Genomic DNA, 17,932 nt, shown 5'->3' on the forward strand with positions numbered 1-17,932 from the left:
TTTTTAATAGAGAGGGTAAATTGTTCTTGGAGCATCTTGCCTGAGGATGCAGAGTCTTCTCTAGTGACTTACTGAGTCTCAGACTAAAAGATGAATCTTCTCCTTTGTCTGAACTGGAAGAGATAGTTATGATACAAAAACTACTAGGCAGAGTTTTTGCCTGTGAACTGCATAGCTTGGAAGAGGTGACTATTATAGGTGCTCCTGATCTCAGAATCTGTTTATCTAATTCACCTTTCACATAATATGGCTGTGAAAATCAGGGTTGCAGTTGTTTCCTTCTTTAAAGCGTTTAGCAGCAGGATAACTTCAGGGTTTTTTTGCAAGCACTGTCTCCCGTTTACATGTCTTTTTGTCTCCCCTGAAGTGTAATGCGGCATATCAGTGTCTTTTAATTGCGGACCAGCACTGTCGAACTCGGAAATACTTGCTGTGCCTTGCCAGAGGGATCCCTTGTGTGTCTCATATCTGGGTCCATGATAGCTGTCATGCTAACCAGCTTCAAAATTATCGGAATTACCTTTTGCCAGCTGGTTATAGCCTCCAGGAGCAAAAATTGCTAGAATGGTAAGTGCCAAATAACCATGATCTGAGTCCACAGGCCAAGGATTTAATCAGAGGGAATTGCTATGCTTGGGAGGCTCTTGAATACTGCAAATACTGAAGGTGTCCCTGGTACTGCTCCCCATGCTTTCCCTTCCATATCGGAACAGCACTTCCATCTCTTCCTTTGGATTTACAGTGACCTTTAGTGCCAAGGTATATTTGGGTGCCATATACACAAAAAAGTCTCCTGGGAAGTAAGAAAGATGTCAGTCTCCTCACGAGGAAGACTGAATTCAGGCAAGGCTTCCCACACACTTGGCTGACTTCTCTAATTGCTCAGAATTGGATAAAGGAGAGCAATACTACTGCAATTTCCTTTTCCTTTGGTACGTTTTGAAGCCAGCTTCTGCATTTTCTGTGGAGTTTAATCCAGTAGGTCTGTTGTGAGAGAACAATTGTCAGGTCAGACTCCTCAGGCAAGGTGAGGGGCAGACAAGAGCCGTTTGTAAATCTCTGTGGACTTCTGGGCAGGAGGCTGATGCCTGCCTGCTCAGCCCTGTCCGAGTGGAGGCACAGAAAAGGTGGCTCAGGATTAAGGAGGAGCTTAGCCTAACTTTGGCTTTAGGCTGCTGCACACACAGCCCACCAATGTTGTCTAGCTCTGGTTTACTATCTATAAGCAGAGGATAATTGTTCCAAGTATTTCAGGAGGGGTGGTAAGAGAGCAGGTCCTTGTACGCAAGATACTCAAAGAACCAATATGGGAGCCAATCGAGTGACTAGAAGTAGCTAATGGTCCTCAAATAAAGTCTCAGACTACTGGATATTCTTAGCAGTCTGCATTTCTCTTCTTTATTCTGCAGGCACCCTCGAGAGAACCCGTTCCATAACCTGAAGGTTCTCCTGGTGTCAGACCAGCAGCAAAACTTCCTGGATCTGTGGTCCGAAATCCTCATGACGGGGGGAGCAGCATCTGTTAAACAGCATTACTCAAATGCTCACAACAAAGGTACTCATTGGCCAGTTTCTCAGGCCTAGTAGTTGGGAATCCCAGGCCACTGTGGTCTCTAGGATGGTTTAAAAACATTTAGGATGGCTTACAAGGTTGTCTATAAGCATAAAGGAAGGCAGAGTGCAGACACTAGCTCTCGGCTTGAATGTAGTCTAGAAGATTACACCTGGGAGACCTGCCTTCCAGAGAAGGAGATGCTGCAGCAATTCAGGACGCAAGCCGTCAGCTTCCAGCCTACGTTGAAAGGGAGACATAGGCAAGAGTTGCTCCTGGACCTTCTGTAGGCCACTAAAACTGTGCTTCCTCGTCCTTCTGAACGCGGCTGTCTCTCCCTCTCCATATGGGATGTAGGCCCTGGTACTCGCAGCCTGAGGTCAGGACTCAGGTTATCTAGTCCTGCCTGTAATGTTGGCTACTGGTTTTCTGTTAATTTCTATCTGGACTAGAGGGAGGCTCTTGCTTGCAAGGTGCCGCGTTGCTGTAGAGGATCTTAACTTTACAATGAGAATTCACTGGCTAGGAAGGAGAGGGCATGGAAGGGAGATTCATAGTGGTGGAACACACTGATCTGCTGCTGCAGAGAAGATCCTTTTTGGTCTTTCACCTGACAGATGCCTGTCTTTCTTCCTGTGCAGATATTGCTTTGGGTGTTTATGACGTGGTGGTGACTGATTTTTCCTGCCCAGCTGGTGTCTTGAAGTGTGCAGAAGCTTTACGGCTGCCCGTTGTCTCGCAAGAGTGGGTGATCCAGAGCCTTATTGCTGGGGAGAGAGTAGGCTACAACAAGCATCCAAAGTATAAACATAACTATGTCCCCCACTAAACTAAAACTTTGCCCTGCTGTCCCACTGTTGTGCAGACTGTGTTTTAATCAGGTTTTAATGTTTGTGTAATTGGACAGTGTGCATGGATTACTGTAAATAGTTTTATCTGCTGGACTTTTATGATGAAATAAATGTTCAATCTCTTGTGGTAGCTGCTGGGACTCCTAATTTATCTGAAGCTATTCCTGGGCCATGCCTCCAGAGAAGGAGGGGAGAGAGAAAAGAAATGCTTACCTTTCCCTGAGCTGAGTAGCGCTAATCTACTTTCAGTAAAGGCTGACCTCAACACAAAGTCAATTATAAAGGAAGGAAAAGGTGTCCTCAACTGGCAGCCTGTAGTTACAGGAGTGAATACCCTATGACCGAGTTCAGGGCAGCAGCGGCAGCAGCGCTTCTCTCTGTTGGAAGAACAGCATGTTGTGTACCCCTCCAGCTTGCTGCTGTTATTTGCCAGGAATTTCACCGAGATGTTGCCGAAGTGACTGGTAAGAATTTCTAGGACAAAGCGCCCTTTTGTTTTGACTACCTTTCCTTTTTTCCCTGTGGTGACTGTATAGGTATTACCCTGCCTTAGTGCAGGCTTGGCACTACGTAAGTAGAGATATAGACACAGGGACCTAGAACAACTAAACTGCTAGGAGACTGAGCTGCGAAGAGTATGGAAGTGCTGTGTCTCTTGGTTTAAATGGTAATGGGGTAAATCATCTGCTCCCGAGCTGCTGCATTCACAGCCAGGCACTTTGTCTTAGTGGTCAGCTGGCACAAAGGCAAAAGCTGAGTTCGACAGCTCTTGGCTCTACCAATGCTTAGGCTAGAGGAGTACCCACACCTCCACCCGGCCGCATACACGGTCTCGAGTTTTTCTTGTTGCGTATATTTTCCCCATCTTTTCCTAGCTCAGCCACCTTCTGGCTGTGCTCATCTGTAAATCCCACAGCCAAACTTCCACCACCCTTTCTCCAGTTGTTTAGCTTTTTCAAGATCACAGGATTTTAAGCTTTGCATCAGGCACAGTCCTACCACAAACAGCTGTAGTGCACTGCAGATGCCAGGCCTTACACTTGCTGTCTGCTGTTACTGCGTCTTTCTGAGTGAGCAGAGAGGACTTCTTTCCCCCAAGGACACGTAACACTGAGAGCTGCAGCTTTGGGTATTGTGAAAACAGCAACCCTTTGAGGGGAAGGCTGGTTTCCCAGCAGCCTTTGTGTCAAACTGGGAAACCTGATACTACACCCCAGCGGCAGACTGGAGGGCTCTCTTCTGCCACTCGTCCAAAAGGACTTATGGCAAGATAGTCTGTTATCACAAGGCTAGGAAATCTTAGTAACGTGCAAGAAGTTCCTGCGAGATGCTGCTTTTCATTGAAATAGGATGCTGTGCCACTCTAGTGCCTTTGCACTTGGGTGCAGACATTGACAATATTCCACATAATTGCATGAGAAGATGGTTTTATTTTGGTTCAGTAGGATAGTCACTAGTAGCATTCTAAATAGTCTTGAATGAAAACAGTACATTTACAGCTGGCATCCCTGTGAAGTTCCCCCTTAGCTTTATTCTAGCACACTTCTCTGCCAGCAGAGGGAGCTTTGTACTTTGAACAGGGCAAAAAAGCTCCTACTTCTGTCTTGATGTGTGTAATTTTAGCATGCAAAATGTATTGTTTTATAGAGAAAGCATGTGACATCACTAGTGGCTCCTTTACGTATACAGATATGCTAGAATAGTGCACTGTATGAGACGAGATTCTGAACACCTGTTCCTTCTTCCCTCCCCCTGTACCTCAAACTGCTACTGCAGTTGTTTCGTTTACCTGGAGGTATGTATTTGATTAGCAGACGTTGTGTACTGTCAATCGGTTTACTGCACAAGTGGAACTTCCGAATACAGCCAAAACTTCATTCATAGTCAAGAACAACCGACTACTTCCTCCGTATTCCAGCTTGCGAAGGATCGTAGTCCAGCTGCAGAGTCAAGACATCATAATTCTTGTTGCTTTTTCACTTTCTGAAGAGGCACAGACCGCCTCCCTAGAAGCGTTTATAGGTATGTGCAGGGCTGCAGAAAGCATGCTTTTACTAGTTAAAAAAAAAAATAGAGTAGCCTTCTGCAGTCGCTGGGCAGCCTCACATAAGTGGCACCTCCTGCCCATTCCTTCTGAAACAGTGGTTCACCAGGCAAGAGCCAGCTACAAAGAAAAATTCACTGGAGCGCAAACTTTCCGAGAGTACCAGTCTCCACTGCTTGACGCGTTGCTGGTTGCAGCCTGAAGAAAAGGTCTTGGTGCTTAAACCCCAAAACTGCAAGAGAAGGGTACAATATCTCTGTATGTTGAAAGGAACTCCCTTTATCAACCCACATCAGCATTTTTCAGCCAATATGAGCTAACAGCTAGTTCGAGTTCATGCCTAATACAAACTTGAAGGGGAGAAAGCATAGGAAAACCAAAAATTAACTCATGCTGGTTTGTTACTTTTCTGTCATAGTATTTAGTAACACTTGCTTCTAATTATTTTGGCTTACACAAACAATAAAAATGACTTAAAATCACTTAAATCACTTTGTACTTCAAGTACCTCAGGATCATGCTACAAGCAACCCTGAAGATATTCCTACCTGCCCAAAGTTCCTCCAGCCTGGGTGTAGTATTTGTTATAATCCAAGCGTAGCAGCAGTTGAGCCAAGTCAGAGTTTATCTGATGGTTGCGAACACTAGAGAGAATCTTGAAGAGAAGCGATGACTGACGACTGAATCCCTACAAAACAGAAGTCGTCAGTTCTGGGCACTCTCAAGAGAGAAAGCAAGCAAGCCTTTCATCTCTGTTCCTGCCTAAGCAATCCTTTAACAGCCTGAAGAAAAAAAATCCCTGCAAGAGAAGTGATGCTTGTGCTCCAGTCTAAGGTAAGCTGTCAGCCTCAAGGATTATTGGGTGTTAGGTATCCAAAAGGAGGGGTAGAGGCACAGGCTGGCAACCACCTCCTTTCTGTTCCAGTAGGGTAATTTCTGCATATATGCCCATGTTCCTCCTCTCTCTGCACACAGAATTTTCGACTCGGGAACAGTTGATTAATTAAAATCATAGAATCATAGAATTGTTAACGGTTGGACTCGATGATCTTAAGGGTCTTTTCCAACCTTACCACTGCAAGCACTCATACCTAAGGTCTTCGCTTAAACTCACGCCTGCTCTACAGCTGCTAAAGCCAAGATGACTGCTTAGACAAATGTTTGCATGGGAGAAAAACAGGTCCGTATAAACATAAATTCACCTTCACCAAAATACTGAGTTGTGCAGCTCCCCGTTCATCCAATGGGCCCAGATTCTGACTGACCAGAGAACAAAAACTATGACAAAGATCCAGAATTTCATTTAAGCAGTGGAAAACCTGCATGAGATAAAAAGTACAAGATAGTAGTTTAAGCAGAGTTCAAACCCCGAGAAAGCTGTTCTTAGCACCTGCATAGTTGCAGCATTCATAATCGAGATGTTGCTGATACCATGTTTTTCAATCAGTAAGGAAGATGTTAAAGCACCTGTAGCATTTTTGTAAAGTTTTCTACGGAAAAAGGACTTAAATGTTATGCTGTGTTTTTCCCCCCCCAACCTTTTACAGACATTAGTGGGGAAACAGCGATTGGCGTGAGCCATCCACACAGGCACAGGAGTTGAACGTTGGCTTCCCTATCCAACCAGCAGGCCATCATTGCAGCTTCGGGACTGAGAAGGACGAATAAAGAACAGCACGAGCTGTGGTTCAAGGCCTTGGTCTCACCGTTCGCAGAACTTGGAATTTCTTTTGTATCGGTTGGTCCAGGTAACTTGCATTCAAGAGTGCTAAGAAAGCCCAAATGCCTCGCAGACATAACACTGGAACACGTAAAAGTTCCAGACGGGATAATGAGTATTCTGCCACCCTTATGCTCTAGCCTCAAGGACTGAGCAAAATAATGAAAGAGACAAGACCTGCAGTAGCACCGTGTTTCATTGATACCAGCCTTCTCTGGGAATGTTTTTGTGAGGCTACATGTTTAAGAAAAATACCGGCAACACTGTAACATTTTTTTACTAAAACAATAACAAAACCCACCCTTAAAGTCCACTCAGGAACATCTCAACTATTTTTATCCTCTAAGGTATATGTAAGAGAGGGAATTTTTCCTAATCTAATGCATTTCAGAATGAGTCCCTCAGGACTACAGTTCCCAGCACTATGCTAATTAGTACTTTGATAAAATTGCCTGTGAGAAAATTAGAGTGACAAAATTTAAGTTAATAAGGTTAACTGAACGCTGGAATAATCTTGATTTAAAATTGCCAGGAATGCAGCATCCACACTCACCAACTGTAAATTAAGTGATCTTAATTCAATTATCTGTTCTAGTTTATACCTGCTTTATTCCCAGAATTGTAGCCTGTGCTCTGCAGGAGATTATCGCTGATCAGTTTTAAAAGAGATGGCTTGTCACACCTGTTCAGAAAGGTGTGTTTCTTAGGGCAGTTGGAGGATTTGTAGAAAAACATGAAAACAAGACCTACTTACAGGTTTTAGGAGGATGAAAGACTGCGCCAACAGATTACTTAAGAAATGATCATGAGCCAACCGTATACTCTCAAAATCTCGTGTGGCATTTATCTGCTGCAGAAGCTGTGAGAACTGAGATTCCAGTACATCCACCTGATGGATATGTAAAGAAATCTCATTAGTATCTTGAGGAATAGGAGTACTTCAGACCAGCCAGAAGTTTCGTGTAAGAAACTTACTTTCCTCATTGCTACTCTTACCTTAGAGGCCGAGGATCACCTTCTCTCTGCCTCCTGAATAGGGAATTATATACAACAGTAGTACAGAAGGGGGGGGGGGGGGGGAGGAACAATTTTTGATGCCTAAGTATTATCTAAGTAAGTAGAAAGGGAAATGGTCACTTTAAGATTAACTATTGAAAAAGTATATGGCTAGCATGTAAACAGAGGTATTTGACTGTAGTCATCCCTGAATTTTACACTGGGAGATACTGTCTGGAATCTCAGGGCAAAGGCCGCAGTGCAAAAACTCAGCCAGATTACTCTGGAGAATCTAGAAAGCCAGGCCCCCTCAATTCAGCTACTACGGCTGTTAACAAAATGATGTGTAATTCTCACAAAATCTGCTACTAGTAACTGGTGTTTACATTTGAAAAGTCTCTTTTTTACTTCAAATGGTCGGAATATGGCTTCTTTCAATTTTTAAGAAAAAAACCCCAAAATAACAAAAAAACCAAACCACCAACTTGTCACTTAACTCAAACTGGAGTTCACTTAAAGGGTCAAGGGAAGAAGCCAGAGTGGTATCTTAATGATGCTACTTTCAGGGATGACTGTGGCTTCTCACAAATGCTGAGTAGCACCAGAGCGCCAAAACTCCTGCATTTGCACAAGTCCAAAAACTTTGTAATTGTAGCACTAAGTCTGGGAACTCAGAGAAAGTTCTAGACTTGTTCCAAAGGAAGCCCTGATTTCCTTAAGGTACAAAGAATCTGAACCCTGAAAGACAGGACTTCAGTGCTCCCTCCAGTTCCCGATTAACCGATACAGTTTACCTTTCTCTATAATCCTGACCTGCAGGTAATACTGAAGATTGTCCACAAGGAAAGCCATGTGATCCCTCAGACGCCACTTGATGGCATCGGTTCTGTTAGATTTCAGGTGTTTGCGTTGCATCTGGAGAGCCCAGCAGTGCTGTAGCTCAGCCTGGACTCGTCGCACACTCAGCAGGTATTTGAACACAACATTGTACCTACAGTCAAAAAATACAAAATCGTTTAAGATGAAAATCTTCCTTGGGTGTAGGAACTGGAGAACATAACAATGCAAGACTGGAAAAAGAAACAGGAGGCGGCTGCCTGCCAACAGGCAGGGCAGGTCAGGTGATGGCCCATCTCAGAGTAACAGATTTCTGCTTGTGTTGGTTACTGACCTAAAACAATACCGTTAATTTTGCCGTAAGGAGGGAAGAGCTGACAATGTTTTATCAAAGTAGCACTGTTTGTAAAATAGTGCAGATCTGTCAGCAGCTTCCAGGTCTCACTGTCATTACAAGTACCCTCAATATGAATAAGTGGAAGGAGTTCAAGGAGCAAGCTAAAGTATTATAGCTCTACCCTTCTCTCCATAGAGAGGAAAAAAACCTCAACATATTAGTGAGTGCCTGAGATCAGGGAACCTATAGATGAATATACAAACACCATACCTAGTACTTACTTCTCCAGAACAGCAGGAGTAAAGAGAATGTGCAGTGGCCATTGAACTTTGTAAGAAAGGCCCAGAGCTGCCCATCCAGATGCGGGGGCTTCGCGTGGCGATAACTCCCGGGAAGGCCCTTCACGAGTCTGAGAAGTATCTGCAAACAAATGAGGTGCTGAATTCAGTCGTCTTCTCAGTCAAGACAACCATGGCAAGGAAGAAAAGGGGAAAGAACAGAAGAGCCAAAGCAGGCTAGGCCATCACATAGGGCTGCAAAGGGAACAAAGCTAATACTTCCTTAACTTCAGAGAAGGGTAAGTAATAGGACTTGAAAACAAGGTCATCATCTCCCCTCTCAACTCACTACTAAAAATGTAAGTAGATACCTTTATGCTCCTTTCCGTGATACTCAATGGTTAAGTGAAGCAGAGGAAGAAGGTTGTCATCATCTAACAGTACCTTATGAGCAGATTGCTGAAATGCAACGTTGACATCTGACAAGAAAGCACAGATATCAACACAAGATGATGCAGCTAATGCTAATTTTGCACCCGTTAATTATTTATGCTCAGCCATAACAGACAACACTGACACGCTATTTCCACTATTTTCATTTAATTCCAGTTTCAAAGATGGAAAGTTTCTGAGATGTAATTTTCACCCACTCTGTGAGACATTCTAATTCATAAGTGCTGTTCTTTTTTAAAACTAACTACAACTTCTAGAGGATAAGATACAGCTCTTCTGCACTGGACATGGCTAACCATCTTCCTGCTATGCCACAGTGAGGACAGTTGGGTAAGTGAATAAGCAACACTCACCATGTTCAGTTACAGCCGTAGGCGGTGTTTTTAACATGTGCTGTGCAGTGTCAATGAAGGCCTGAAAGAGCTCCCCTCTTCCCAAAAGGTAAAAGTCTTTTATAATCTGTGGAGATATATTTTTTTGTATTTAAGCATATCAAAGCCTGAGCAGAAATTTTAAGCATCCTAGCTGATAGCATCCATTTTAATTATCGCTTGGACGACAACTGCCATTTCAAAATACAGCTGGAGTGCTATGAATTTCACCCAGTGCCCAAAAAGTGTAGACTGCCTTTGCTTCAAGATGGAAACCACAAAACCACATACACATACCCCTCTAAATCTCTCTGACCAAGTTCTATCACTGTGTGCTCATTCTTGAGACCTGGAAAATGAAGACAGCTTTATCTAAAAGAAGAAAGTGCATAATCTAAGACAGTAAAGTATTTAATGAGAAAGAGCCATTAAAAAAGAAAGAAAAAAAAACTAAGCTGCTTTAGCAAAAACAAGCTAGCAGTTACACTACCTTCAGTTGTCCTAGTAAATCTGATTCCTCCACCATCAGTTTCCAAAGATGCTAGTGAGGAAACAAAAAACAAACAAAACAAAAGAAACCTCCCCTCAGATTTATCTAAACGCATTCAGTGAGAACAGTAGCTGTCTTAAAATACTTGCGATGCATACAAAAAAGCATCTATATAAAATGCTATATAAAGCACAAGAGAACACACTAAGAGTCCTGTGTGTAGGCAGCCCCTGCTACTAATTAGAACGCTCTTGATTTATACCAGCAAGAAACTCTGCCCAAGAAACACGAAGACCCATGACAAAAAATAAGCAAATTCCTATGAAATCAGTTCCTCCCCAGTTTTGTCCTCACTTCTTTAACCTCCCCATCTTCTCAGGCTTCCCCCCCCACCCCAAATTAAAAAAAGATTAAAAATTGCCAAAGCACAGAATTTGCCCAGTGAGATGCCATCTATTATGCTGAAAGCATGATGAAACGTTCTGAAGTCATGTAAGTGAAATAAAAAAAAAATATATCTAAAAATTCCCTTCTTTCCCCCATGAAAGTGAACAGTATTTGTTAACGTCCTTTCGTCATTAGAAGTTGGGGTAACGTGAAGCTCCGAGCCCCTTAAGAACATGGAAGCTACCTGCAGCGTTCACACACTTGTTCCATCACTGATTCTAAAGAGTCCCCTTCTTCTCCCACTCATTCAGAAAACTAAGAGCTCCTCAGCCCGTTAGTTATCCTTCCTAGGATCCTCACCTCAGCCACAGTGCTCCGTATCCAGTCAACCACTGATTCAAAGTCCACCAAACTAAAGAGCGGTTGCTGCTTGAGTCGATGTAGCTCTGCTGCAAAAGTGTCTTCCTGGTTTTTTAGGATGGAGCCTGCGGAGCAATGAGAAAAGCATTTTGGACAATAAGAAGGAATACCATTTGGAGAAGTGCAGCCCCCTTCCAGCACAGTGGGGCAGAAAGGCTGTCCAGGCAGCACCATCTCAGGTCTGGCGAGGAATCTGAAGCTGAGGAGGCCTCAAAGTACAAGTACCAAGGTACAAGATTACTATTGCAAATACAGTTACAGGATAAACACTTGACATGGCAGTGCTGTGGTATCAGTAAAAACCCCAAATATTTTCTGTGTAAGTGATTGCCTTTTCCTAGGACTGAGCTAGATCTTTGAACCCACAACTTTTCTGCCATATTAACCAGTTGGTTTGGTTCTCCACCTACTCCCCCACCCCTTTCAAATCTATCCTACTGCTTGAACTTGGGGATTTTTTTTTTAACCAACTAAGCTAGAAGACCAATTTCTTTTCACCTCGTTTCTCCTAAGGCAAGAAAACAGTCCAATTTAATTGGCCCTTTGTTCTCTGCAATGTCCCTCAAGTCATTTGAGTACTTTTGCATAGACAAGCTCAAGATAGAGCCTCTGCAGTAGTCCTCCCCAGTTGGTGTAGGAATATATTTCCAAAACCATCGCCAATGTAAACTTAACAGTGTCTCTAAGAGAGCCATCAGCTGGAATTGTCCCTCTCTTAAAGGCTCCATCTTGATCATTTGTCTTCCACTGCAACCTTTGGGACAACCTTGCAATGAATCTCTTATGTTTGTGGATGCGTTTTAATCCCATGACACTATTCTGCAACATATATGCTCAGACCAAGATGTGCCCTTGTGTCTGTCTGCACCCTTCAGGGACAGGGATGCAAACTGAAAAGAAAACACGACCTTTGCAGTTGCGTTATTTATCCAGAGCAGATCACATGGTGGCTTGTTGCTGGAAACTTGGAGACTATGTTTGGAAAGCATTATTATTTACTCATCCTATTCCTATACTGCTTCCTTGGAATCAATCAGAAGCAGAATACCGGGACCAGTGCTCTGTCCTGGCACAACCATCCATATGTTCTGAAGAATATCAGCCAATAGTCAGTGACTGTTGCGGAATGCGTTAATACAGCGTTTTGGAAGATACTTGTCAGTCACTCGTAACTGAGCAAAGGCTGCAAGAAAGATGTTCCTTACCTTTTCTGGTCAGGTTAACATTTTGATTCTCAAACATCTGTACAGATTCTCCCACAAAGAGGATTTTCTCAGCAACCCGCACAGGAATGTATGACGGCAGCATTTCTACTCGCAGAGAAAACTGTTTTAGAGATGGAGCTAACATGTTCTCCTCCTCAATCAAGCGCTGTCAGAGACCCCAGGGAAAAGAAATCAAGCAAAAAAAGTGTGAGAAAACCAGACAGAAAAGGTGTATAAAGGGGTGTGGGATGTGTGGGAGGGGGAATCCAAGTACATCGGAAGCAAGCAGAAAGGTAGCAAACCCAATCTGCATCATTTAAGTAAGCCTGCAAACTTCTTTATGCTTCTGGTACGCTAGCAGATCTCCCTAGAGAAGATGTTGCTTTCATCAGAGAGGGGAGCAGAAGTGGGAAAAGAAGCGAAACCTTTGTGGAATAGCAGGAAATTGGCTCTCCCAAAGGATAATGTTACTCAGCAAAAGCAATTTTTGTTGCAACTGCATTACATTAGTTTTTTTGCAGCCATTAACAATGTTAATTAGCATTACCAAAAATAATCCTCCCCTAGACCCGTTCCAATATGTTTTAACACTGCTAGAACACTTGGGATACGGGCCAAATGTAGATACCTCCACTAGTGAGCAAATAGGTTAAAGATCTGAAGGCTTGCTAGCATAAATTAGGCAATTTTCTCGGTGCCTGCGAAAGGTGTTTAAAACAATACAGTAAGTTATTCATTTTTTTCTGAATGTATTAAGAAAGAACTCCAAGTGCAGAGGCAAGATTTTCCTCCAGAGAAGCAATACTGATTATTTCAGTTGGCTTTCTTGTTATTGGAGAATTAGGTTCATTAGTCCATAATCCAAAAAACACCATGCTAACAGATTTTTGAGAACGTTTGCCACCTACAGAATTCTTCATTTTAATAGGAGAGTTCAGTACAAGTTTGTATACTGACATTAACAGCTTGGCAATTCTTTTCTTAAGATTCTTCTGACACTTTTAGATGAGGAAATACCCAAGTGTTTTATCGGTCTATCCCATCAACACTCAGGATTTCTTATTTTACTCTCTGACTGAAGAATTGCCAACACTGTTAGTCAATAATACTGAAGAAGAGAGTTAATTAGGCTCTCTTGGTGTCATCTTCTTAATGCCTACATTTTCCACCATGGATCTAGAAGACTCACCAATTTTCACATTCTTCCTGTATCCGATAGAGTGAAATAACAGATTTTTCACTAACTGGCTTTTAAAGTGTTCCCTTGGTTTTGCCTGTGTGTACCTTGTTTTGGAGTGTTTGTACAGGGCACTTAATTAGTATGCAATGCAGGGTGTTTCAGGGGTGAATCTTCTGTGTGTTCACAGCCAAGCTGCACGCAGCACGCTAACGCCATGGCTGCCCATGAAATGTTTTCTCACAGTAAACTAGAGTGTGAATTGACAGACCTGTACTTGCTCCTCACTGGTCCCTGATGCAAACACTATTCAGATGCACAAAGCGTGGAAGATTACTCCATTGAGAAGGCTGCCTTGCACAAGGGCACTCTAACGGTATGCCATCTACATGAGGAGTTACTGCATTTCACCAGCATACTGGCAGGTTGCTCCCGTGCTTAGCTTAGCAGCCTGGACACGTTCCTAGCAGCCTCTTGACTCTTGCATAGCACATTTTTCCCCAGTAATGTCAGTAGTATTACTCTGTTAGGTAACATTTGCACAACAAACAGTTGTGCAAGAAAGGTACCTGACCCAGCTGCCAATAGAAAGGGTGCAAATAAAGTCAACACCCAAGCTCCCCACACCCTTTCCCTTGCAATTGCTCACACTACCACCAATGCCTATGTTGAGCAGATCACAGTGTTGACCATAAGGAATCAGAAAAGTCAGTCAAGAGCAGGGCGAGTACAGCAGTTCCAATTACTTGACATCAGCGTCCACACAGATTCCATCCATAGGGCTTTCTGCCCTGAGATTATCCAACTGTGCCAAACGATTTGTCTCTGTTCTGTATGCCTAGCTGCAACGTATTACAATATTCTCTTGATCTGCCCTCCTACCAGGTCTCAATATATGTCCAGTCTAGCACAGCTCACCCTGAAGCAGAAGACAATATATTTCTTCTTTAGTTCCCTAAGGACTGAAGGGTGCCAAGCTATGACTTGTAGTCTTACCAGGTCCTGCAGTTCTCGTAACTGTTTTCCTGTAAGTCCCCCAATTCCTAGGTCATCGTCATCTTCTTCGGGTTGGCTAGGGACATTCCCAGAAGAGGGGCCCTGTTTGATGAAGAACTCTTCATGTTGGTCTAGGAGCAATCCATGCAGCATCCAGGCAGAGAGCTGCTTATACATGACTCCATGACACACAGCCAGAATCCTGAGGTCAAGAGAAACAGACAGTGGGGCCTTGGCACACAGTAATCAGAACCTCATTGTACATCGTTCTGGAAAGTCCAGTCAGTCAGCCAGGCAATACGGCAACTGTTTAATGGCTAACGTGGAATTTTTTTTCTCTTTTTTTTTTAAACAGAGAAAGGTGGACCAATCACTTGCAAAGCTACACTGACATATCCTCTGAATATGTGGCTTCTCCTCAGAGATCTGCTAGTATACCAGAAGTATAACTAAGTTTGCAGTGGCTTCCCAGCCCTGCTGTTTCTACTCAATTACCATTTCAGCACGAACAGAAATTATCTTTTAAGTAGTCTGACTTTCTCCGCAAGGACACACAAACCTAGCAGCACTCACCCAGTCGCATTTATCCTTTTGAAGGATCAAAAAACAGTAACAGGTCTGCCATGTGCAAAACAGTTCATGTAGATCTCAAAAGAAGAAAAAACATAGGGTCTGAACTTTCCTCAGCCCTAAGTCCAAAGACTGGAGAAAGCCTTAATTCCTGCCGTAAGTCTGCTTTAGATAAATAATGGGGACTGTGACAGTTTTTCCTGCGTGCTACTCCTACTTTTATATCATGTAAGCCTGTTTTGCATGTACTGTTTTCATGAGTAAGATGAACACTTTGACACTAACTCCAGTTACTACAGAAGAATGAAATAACAGCTTTACTGTATCTACATACTTCTCAAGAGCACTGCGAACAGGAGGCAACCCCCCACAGCTATGCTTGTGGACTGTCTCCAATATCTGACACCCATGAATCTGCAGAAAGAAAACATGGTTAGACTAGGTCTGTTATTTGGATCTGTACTGACCTTTTCAGACATTTAAACACTATGTTTTCGGCTAACAAGAAAATGCCTTAACAAGCTGCACAAGTCTTACAGAAAGAAAGATGTAACATGCTCCCTGTAGTGAAGAAAGAGGCCTTCTATTTAACAAAAAGTGTCTCTGGAGTCTGAAAACATTAGCTTCTGCCTTTTTTTTTTTTTTCAGGGGATGGTGGGAGAAAACAGACTCAGAAAAGAAGAAATTCCAACCAGCAGCATCTCGTACTATGAAGTGTATTGCAATTATAAAATGCAAGTCATCAAAGATCATACTGATAATGAAAAAGCCAAATCCAGTGTAAATGGATTTGCAAAATAGTTACTCAATACTTACAGTAGCACTAGGAATAGGGCACCCGTTACCGAAACCACATTCTTTCCTAGTATTAAAGGTCTGGGATGACGGCAGAAATAACTTTATCAGCTAAAGAGGAAACTTGTTAAGAGAAACTAGCTACAATTTTACTGTACCTTCTGAGTCTTGATCTGTTCCACCATGACCATCACAGAGGGGAAGAGTAACTGGAACTACAGAACAAGGAGCAAAATATTGAATTAGGTTGCTATGCAAGGGAGAGAGAAAAACTATACACGAGTAAGTGTGGACAGCAGCTGATTACAATAATTTAATGAAACTATCGTCTGGCTTTCCCCACAAATTAGAAACATGACATGAAAATCTCTAGGAAGAATGTCCTCCCTCCACTGAACCGAGACGCACAAAGTTACTGTGTTCCAGCTGCAGTTCAGGCTAAACACAGGCAGTGAGGAATATGCGACCGCCAAGGTGGAGGACCTAAGCTTTGTGTCAAAGTGCAAGTGATTCTCTGAGCGTGATTAAGGGACTACAAATGTGGAGGCGTTAAAAAGAAATGGCATGACATGACAGACTAACCCTTATTTATCCCACCCACTTTCCTATAGACTCAAGGAATGGTAAGAGTAACCAAAGAGCACTACCTGTTTGTTAACATGACATACCTGGTCCAAGGAATAATTAACATGTGAGATGGAAAGATGCGGGTCAGCCAGAAACTGTAAGAACAACAAAGCAATTAATGAAAATTAAAATAAGGTATGGATAAGTAAAAAAGCACCTTTGGCTCTATATTCCAAACCTTTGGTTCCCACTGCTTTCCCCCCCCCCCCCATACGTTTTTGCGCTGTGTCCCCTTTTAGGCTATAACAAGGACTGGATGGTGACGGTACCCAACATATGACAGCTGCTAATCTGGCGGAGATTAATCGTTCTGAACAGAAGTCACAATAGTCTGAGACAGCACTGGGCTCTGAGGCAGGTGGGACATGCTGAATTGAAGGCAGAGGAGACTTAATACTTATTAGAATGAAGAGTCATTTACAATGGCACCTCAAGGAATAATTTGGAAGACATCCCTGATGTGGAAAGGAAAATAGCTTGTCTCCTCTTTAGCTACTGCTACTTAGCATATTAACTGCAGAAATGACAACTTTCCACAACCTCTCAGCAGCAGGACAGCCTCTTGTTGCAAGTCTCTCTCCTTTACCTCTTGTTCTAGGTCAAGCAGTGCCTGTCGATATGGCTGCAGCACTGAATCAAGACCCGTGCAGAAGGCTCGCAAATAAATGCCATGTAATCCACTCTGGTTTTGCTGGGATGGATGATGGTCCTGAAACCAAACAACAGAATCTACATCAGCTCCCCAGGGCAGGTCTAAAGAGCAGTGGAGTTTCTGTGCAGGGTGACACCAGCAGCCAGTGGTCCAAACATGCTGAAATGCACCTTACCCCACCAGAAAGCGCCCAGGAAGGAAAAAAAAAAAACAAAACAGAAGCTTGTCACACGGAGAGTTACTTGTGCGGAGTTATATTTAGCTCCTCCGTGGGCATGTGCAAGTGCTGGGAACCGCCGGTAACTTCAGCGCTGCTTTGTACTTCTGCGTGCCTCTGGGGTCCCAGAGCTGTGCGCAGACCCCGAGGAGGCCTCACTCCAGCACGGGGACGGGCATCCCGCACGGTTCGCGAACCCTGGCCGCTCTGCAGCGGCCCGGCGCTGTCACGGTCCGCTTCCCCGGGAACGAGACCGTCCTTGCGGTCCGCCCCGCCCCGCGCCTGTGCGGCTCCGCCGCGGGGAGCGCCCGGGAGCGCCGCCGCGGGGCCGGGGCCTGCGCCGCGCCGGGGGCGGGGCGGGACGGGGGCGGCGGGGCCGGGCCCGCATCCGTGTGCGCGGGAAACGCAGGGGGCGGCGGCCTCACCTGCTGCTGCACGTGCCCCGTGTACTGCTCCACGAACTCGGCGAAGCGGATGTAGTCGGTGCCGAGGCGGCAGAGCCGGTTGAGGACGCTGGTCTCGCTGGGGTGCAGGAACGGCAGCTCCTGAGACACCTGAGGGGGGAACGGCGGTGAGGGGAGGGCGGGGCGGGCCGGGCCGGGCCGGGCCGGGCCGTACCGTACCGTACCTGCAGGCCGCCGCGCTTGCTCCAGGTGAAGGCCGCCCCCGGGTACCCGCTCAGCGCCAGCAGCAGCTCGTGGATCATCCTGCCGCGCCGCGCCGCGCGGGCTGCCGGGAAGGGCGGGGCGGCTTCCGGCGGCGGCTCGGCTCGGCTCGGGCTGGGGCTGGGCTCCGGCTGGGCTCGGCTCGGGCTCGGGCTCGGGCTCGGGCTCGGGCTGGGCTCGGCTCGGCTCGGCTCGGGCTCGGCGGGCGGGAGCGGCCGCGGCGGCAGCGCCTCAGCCGGCACCGGGAGGCGCGGGGCCGTGCGAGGGCGGGCGCGGCGGGTGGCTGGAGGGG

At 44.9% G+C, this 17,932-nt stretch overlaps 2 protein-coding genes across 7 annotated transcripts in view; one reads left to right on the forward strand and one right to left on the reverse strand.

The window, feature by feature from the left end:
• The window catches only part of TP53BP1 (tumor protein p53 binding protein 1), a 30,365-nt gene extending 27,832 nt beyond the window's left edge, over positions 1-2,533 (forward strand). For all 5 annotated transcript variants that reach the window (XM_087744147.1, XM_087744146.1, XM_087744148.1 and 2 more), the window contains 3 exons: positions 368-567; positions 1,410-1,555; positions 2,194-2,533. In XM_087744147.1, coding sequence (XP_087600273.1) covers positions 368-567; positions 1,410-1,555; positions 2,194-2,381 — 534 coding nt within the window. In that variant the 3' untranslated portion in view covers positions 2,382-2,533. The remainder of the gene's footprint in view (positions 1-367; positions 568-1,409; positions 1,556-2,193) is intronic.
• A 1,916-nt stretch (positions 2,534-4,449) lies between these two features.
• On the reverse strand, positions 4,450-17,753 carry TUBGCP4 (tubulin gamma complex component 4). Of its 2 annotated transcripts, XM_087743050.1 has the most exons (18): positions 17,604-17,753; positions 17,401-17,529; positions 16,693-16,815; positions 16,148-16,201; positions 15,638-15,694; positions 15,019-15,098; positions 14,115-14,316; positions 11,942-12,107; positions 10,677-10,801; positions 9,930-9,980; positions 9,422-9,527; positions 8,987-9,094; positions 8,619-8,757; positions 7,977-8,154; positions 6,922-7,056; positions 5,650-5,766; positions 4,996-5,135; positions 4,450-4,679 (listed from the first exon to the last, which is right to left on the reverse strand). In XM_087743050.1, exons 1-18 carry the CDS (start codon positions 17,679-17,681, stop codon positions 4,667-4,669), a joined length of 2,001 nt encoding a protein of 666 aa, XP_087599176.1. In that variant the 5' UTR covers positions 17,682-17,753; the 3' UTR covers positions 4,450-4,666. The 2 variants fall into 2 exon arrangements, with proteins under 2 accessions (XP_087599176.1, XP_087599177.1); XM_087743051.1 differs by lacking the exon at positions 4,450-4,679 and having other exon boundaries at positions 4,992-5,135.
• Positions 17,754-17,932: the final 179 nt, after the last annotated feature.

The sequence above is a fragment of the Nipponia nippon genome, unplaced genomic scaffold (assembly GCF_047370975.1).
Source record: "Nipponia nippon isolate SJK-2023a ecotype South Korea unplaced genomic scaffold, ASM4737097v1 scaffold_9, whole genome shotgun sequence".
In the NCBI taxonomy this organism is placed as follows: Eukaryota; Metazoa; Chordata; class Aves; order Pelecaniformes; family Threskiornithidae; genus Nipponia; species Nipponia nippon.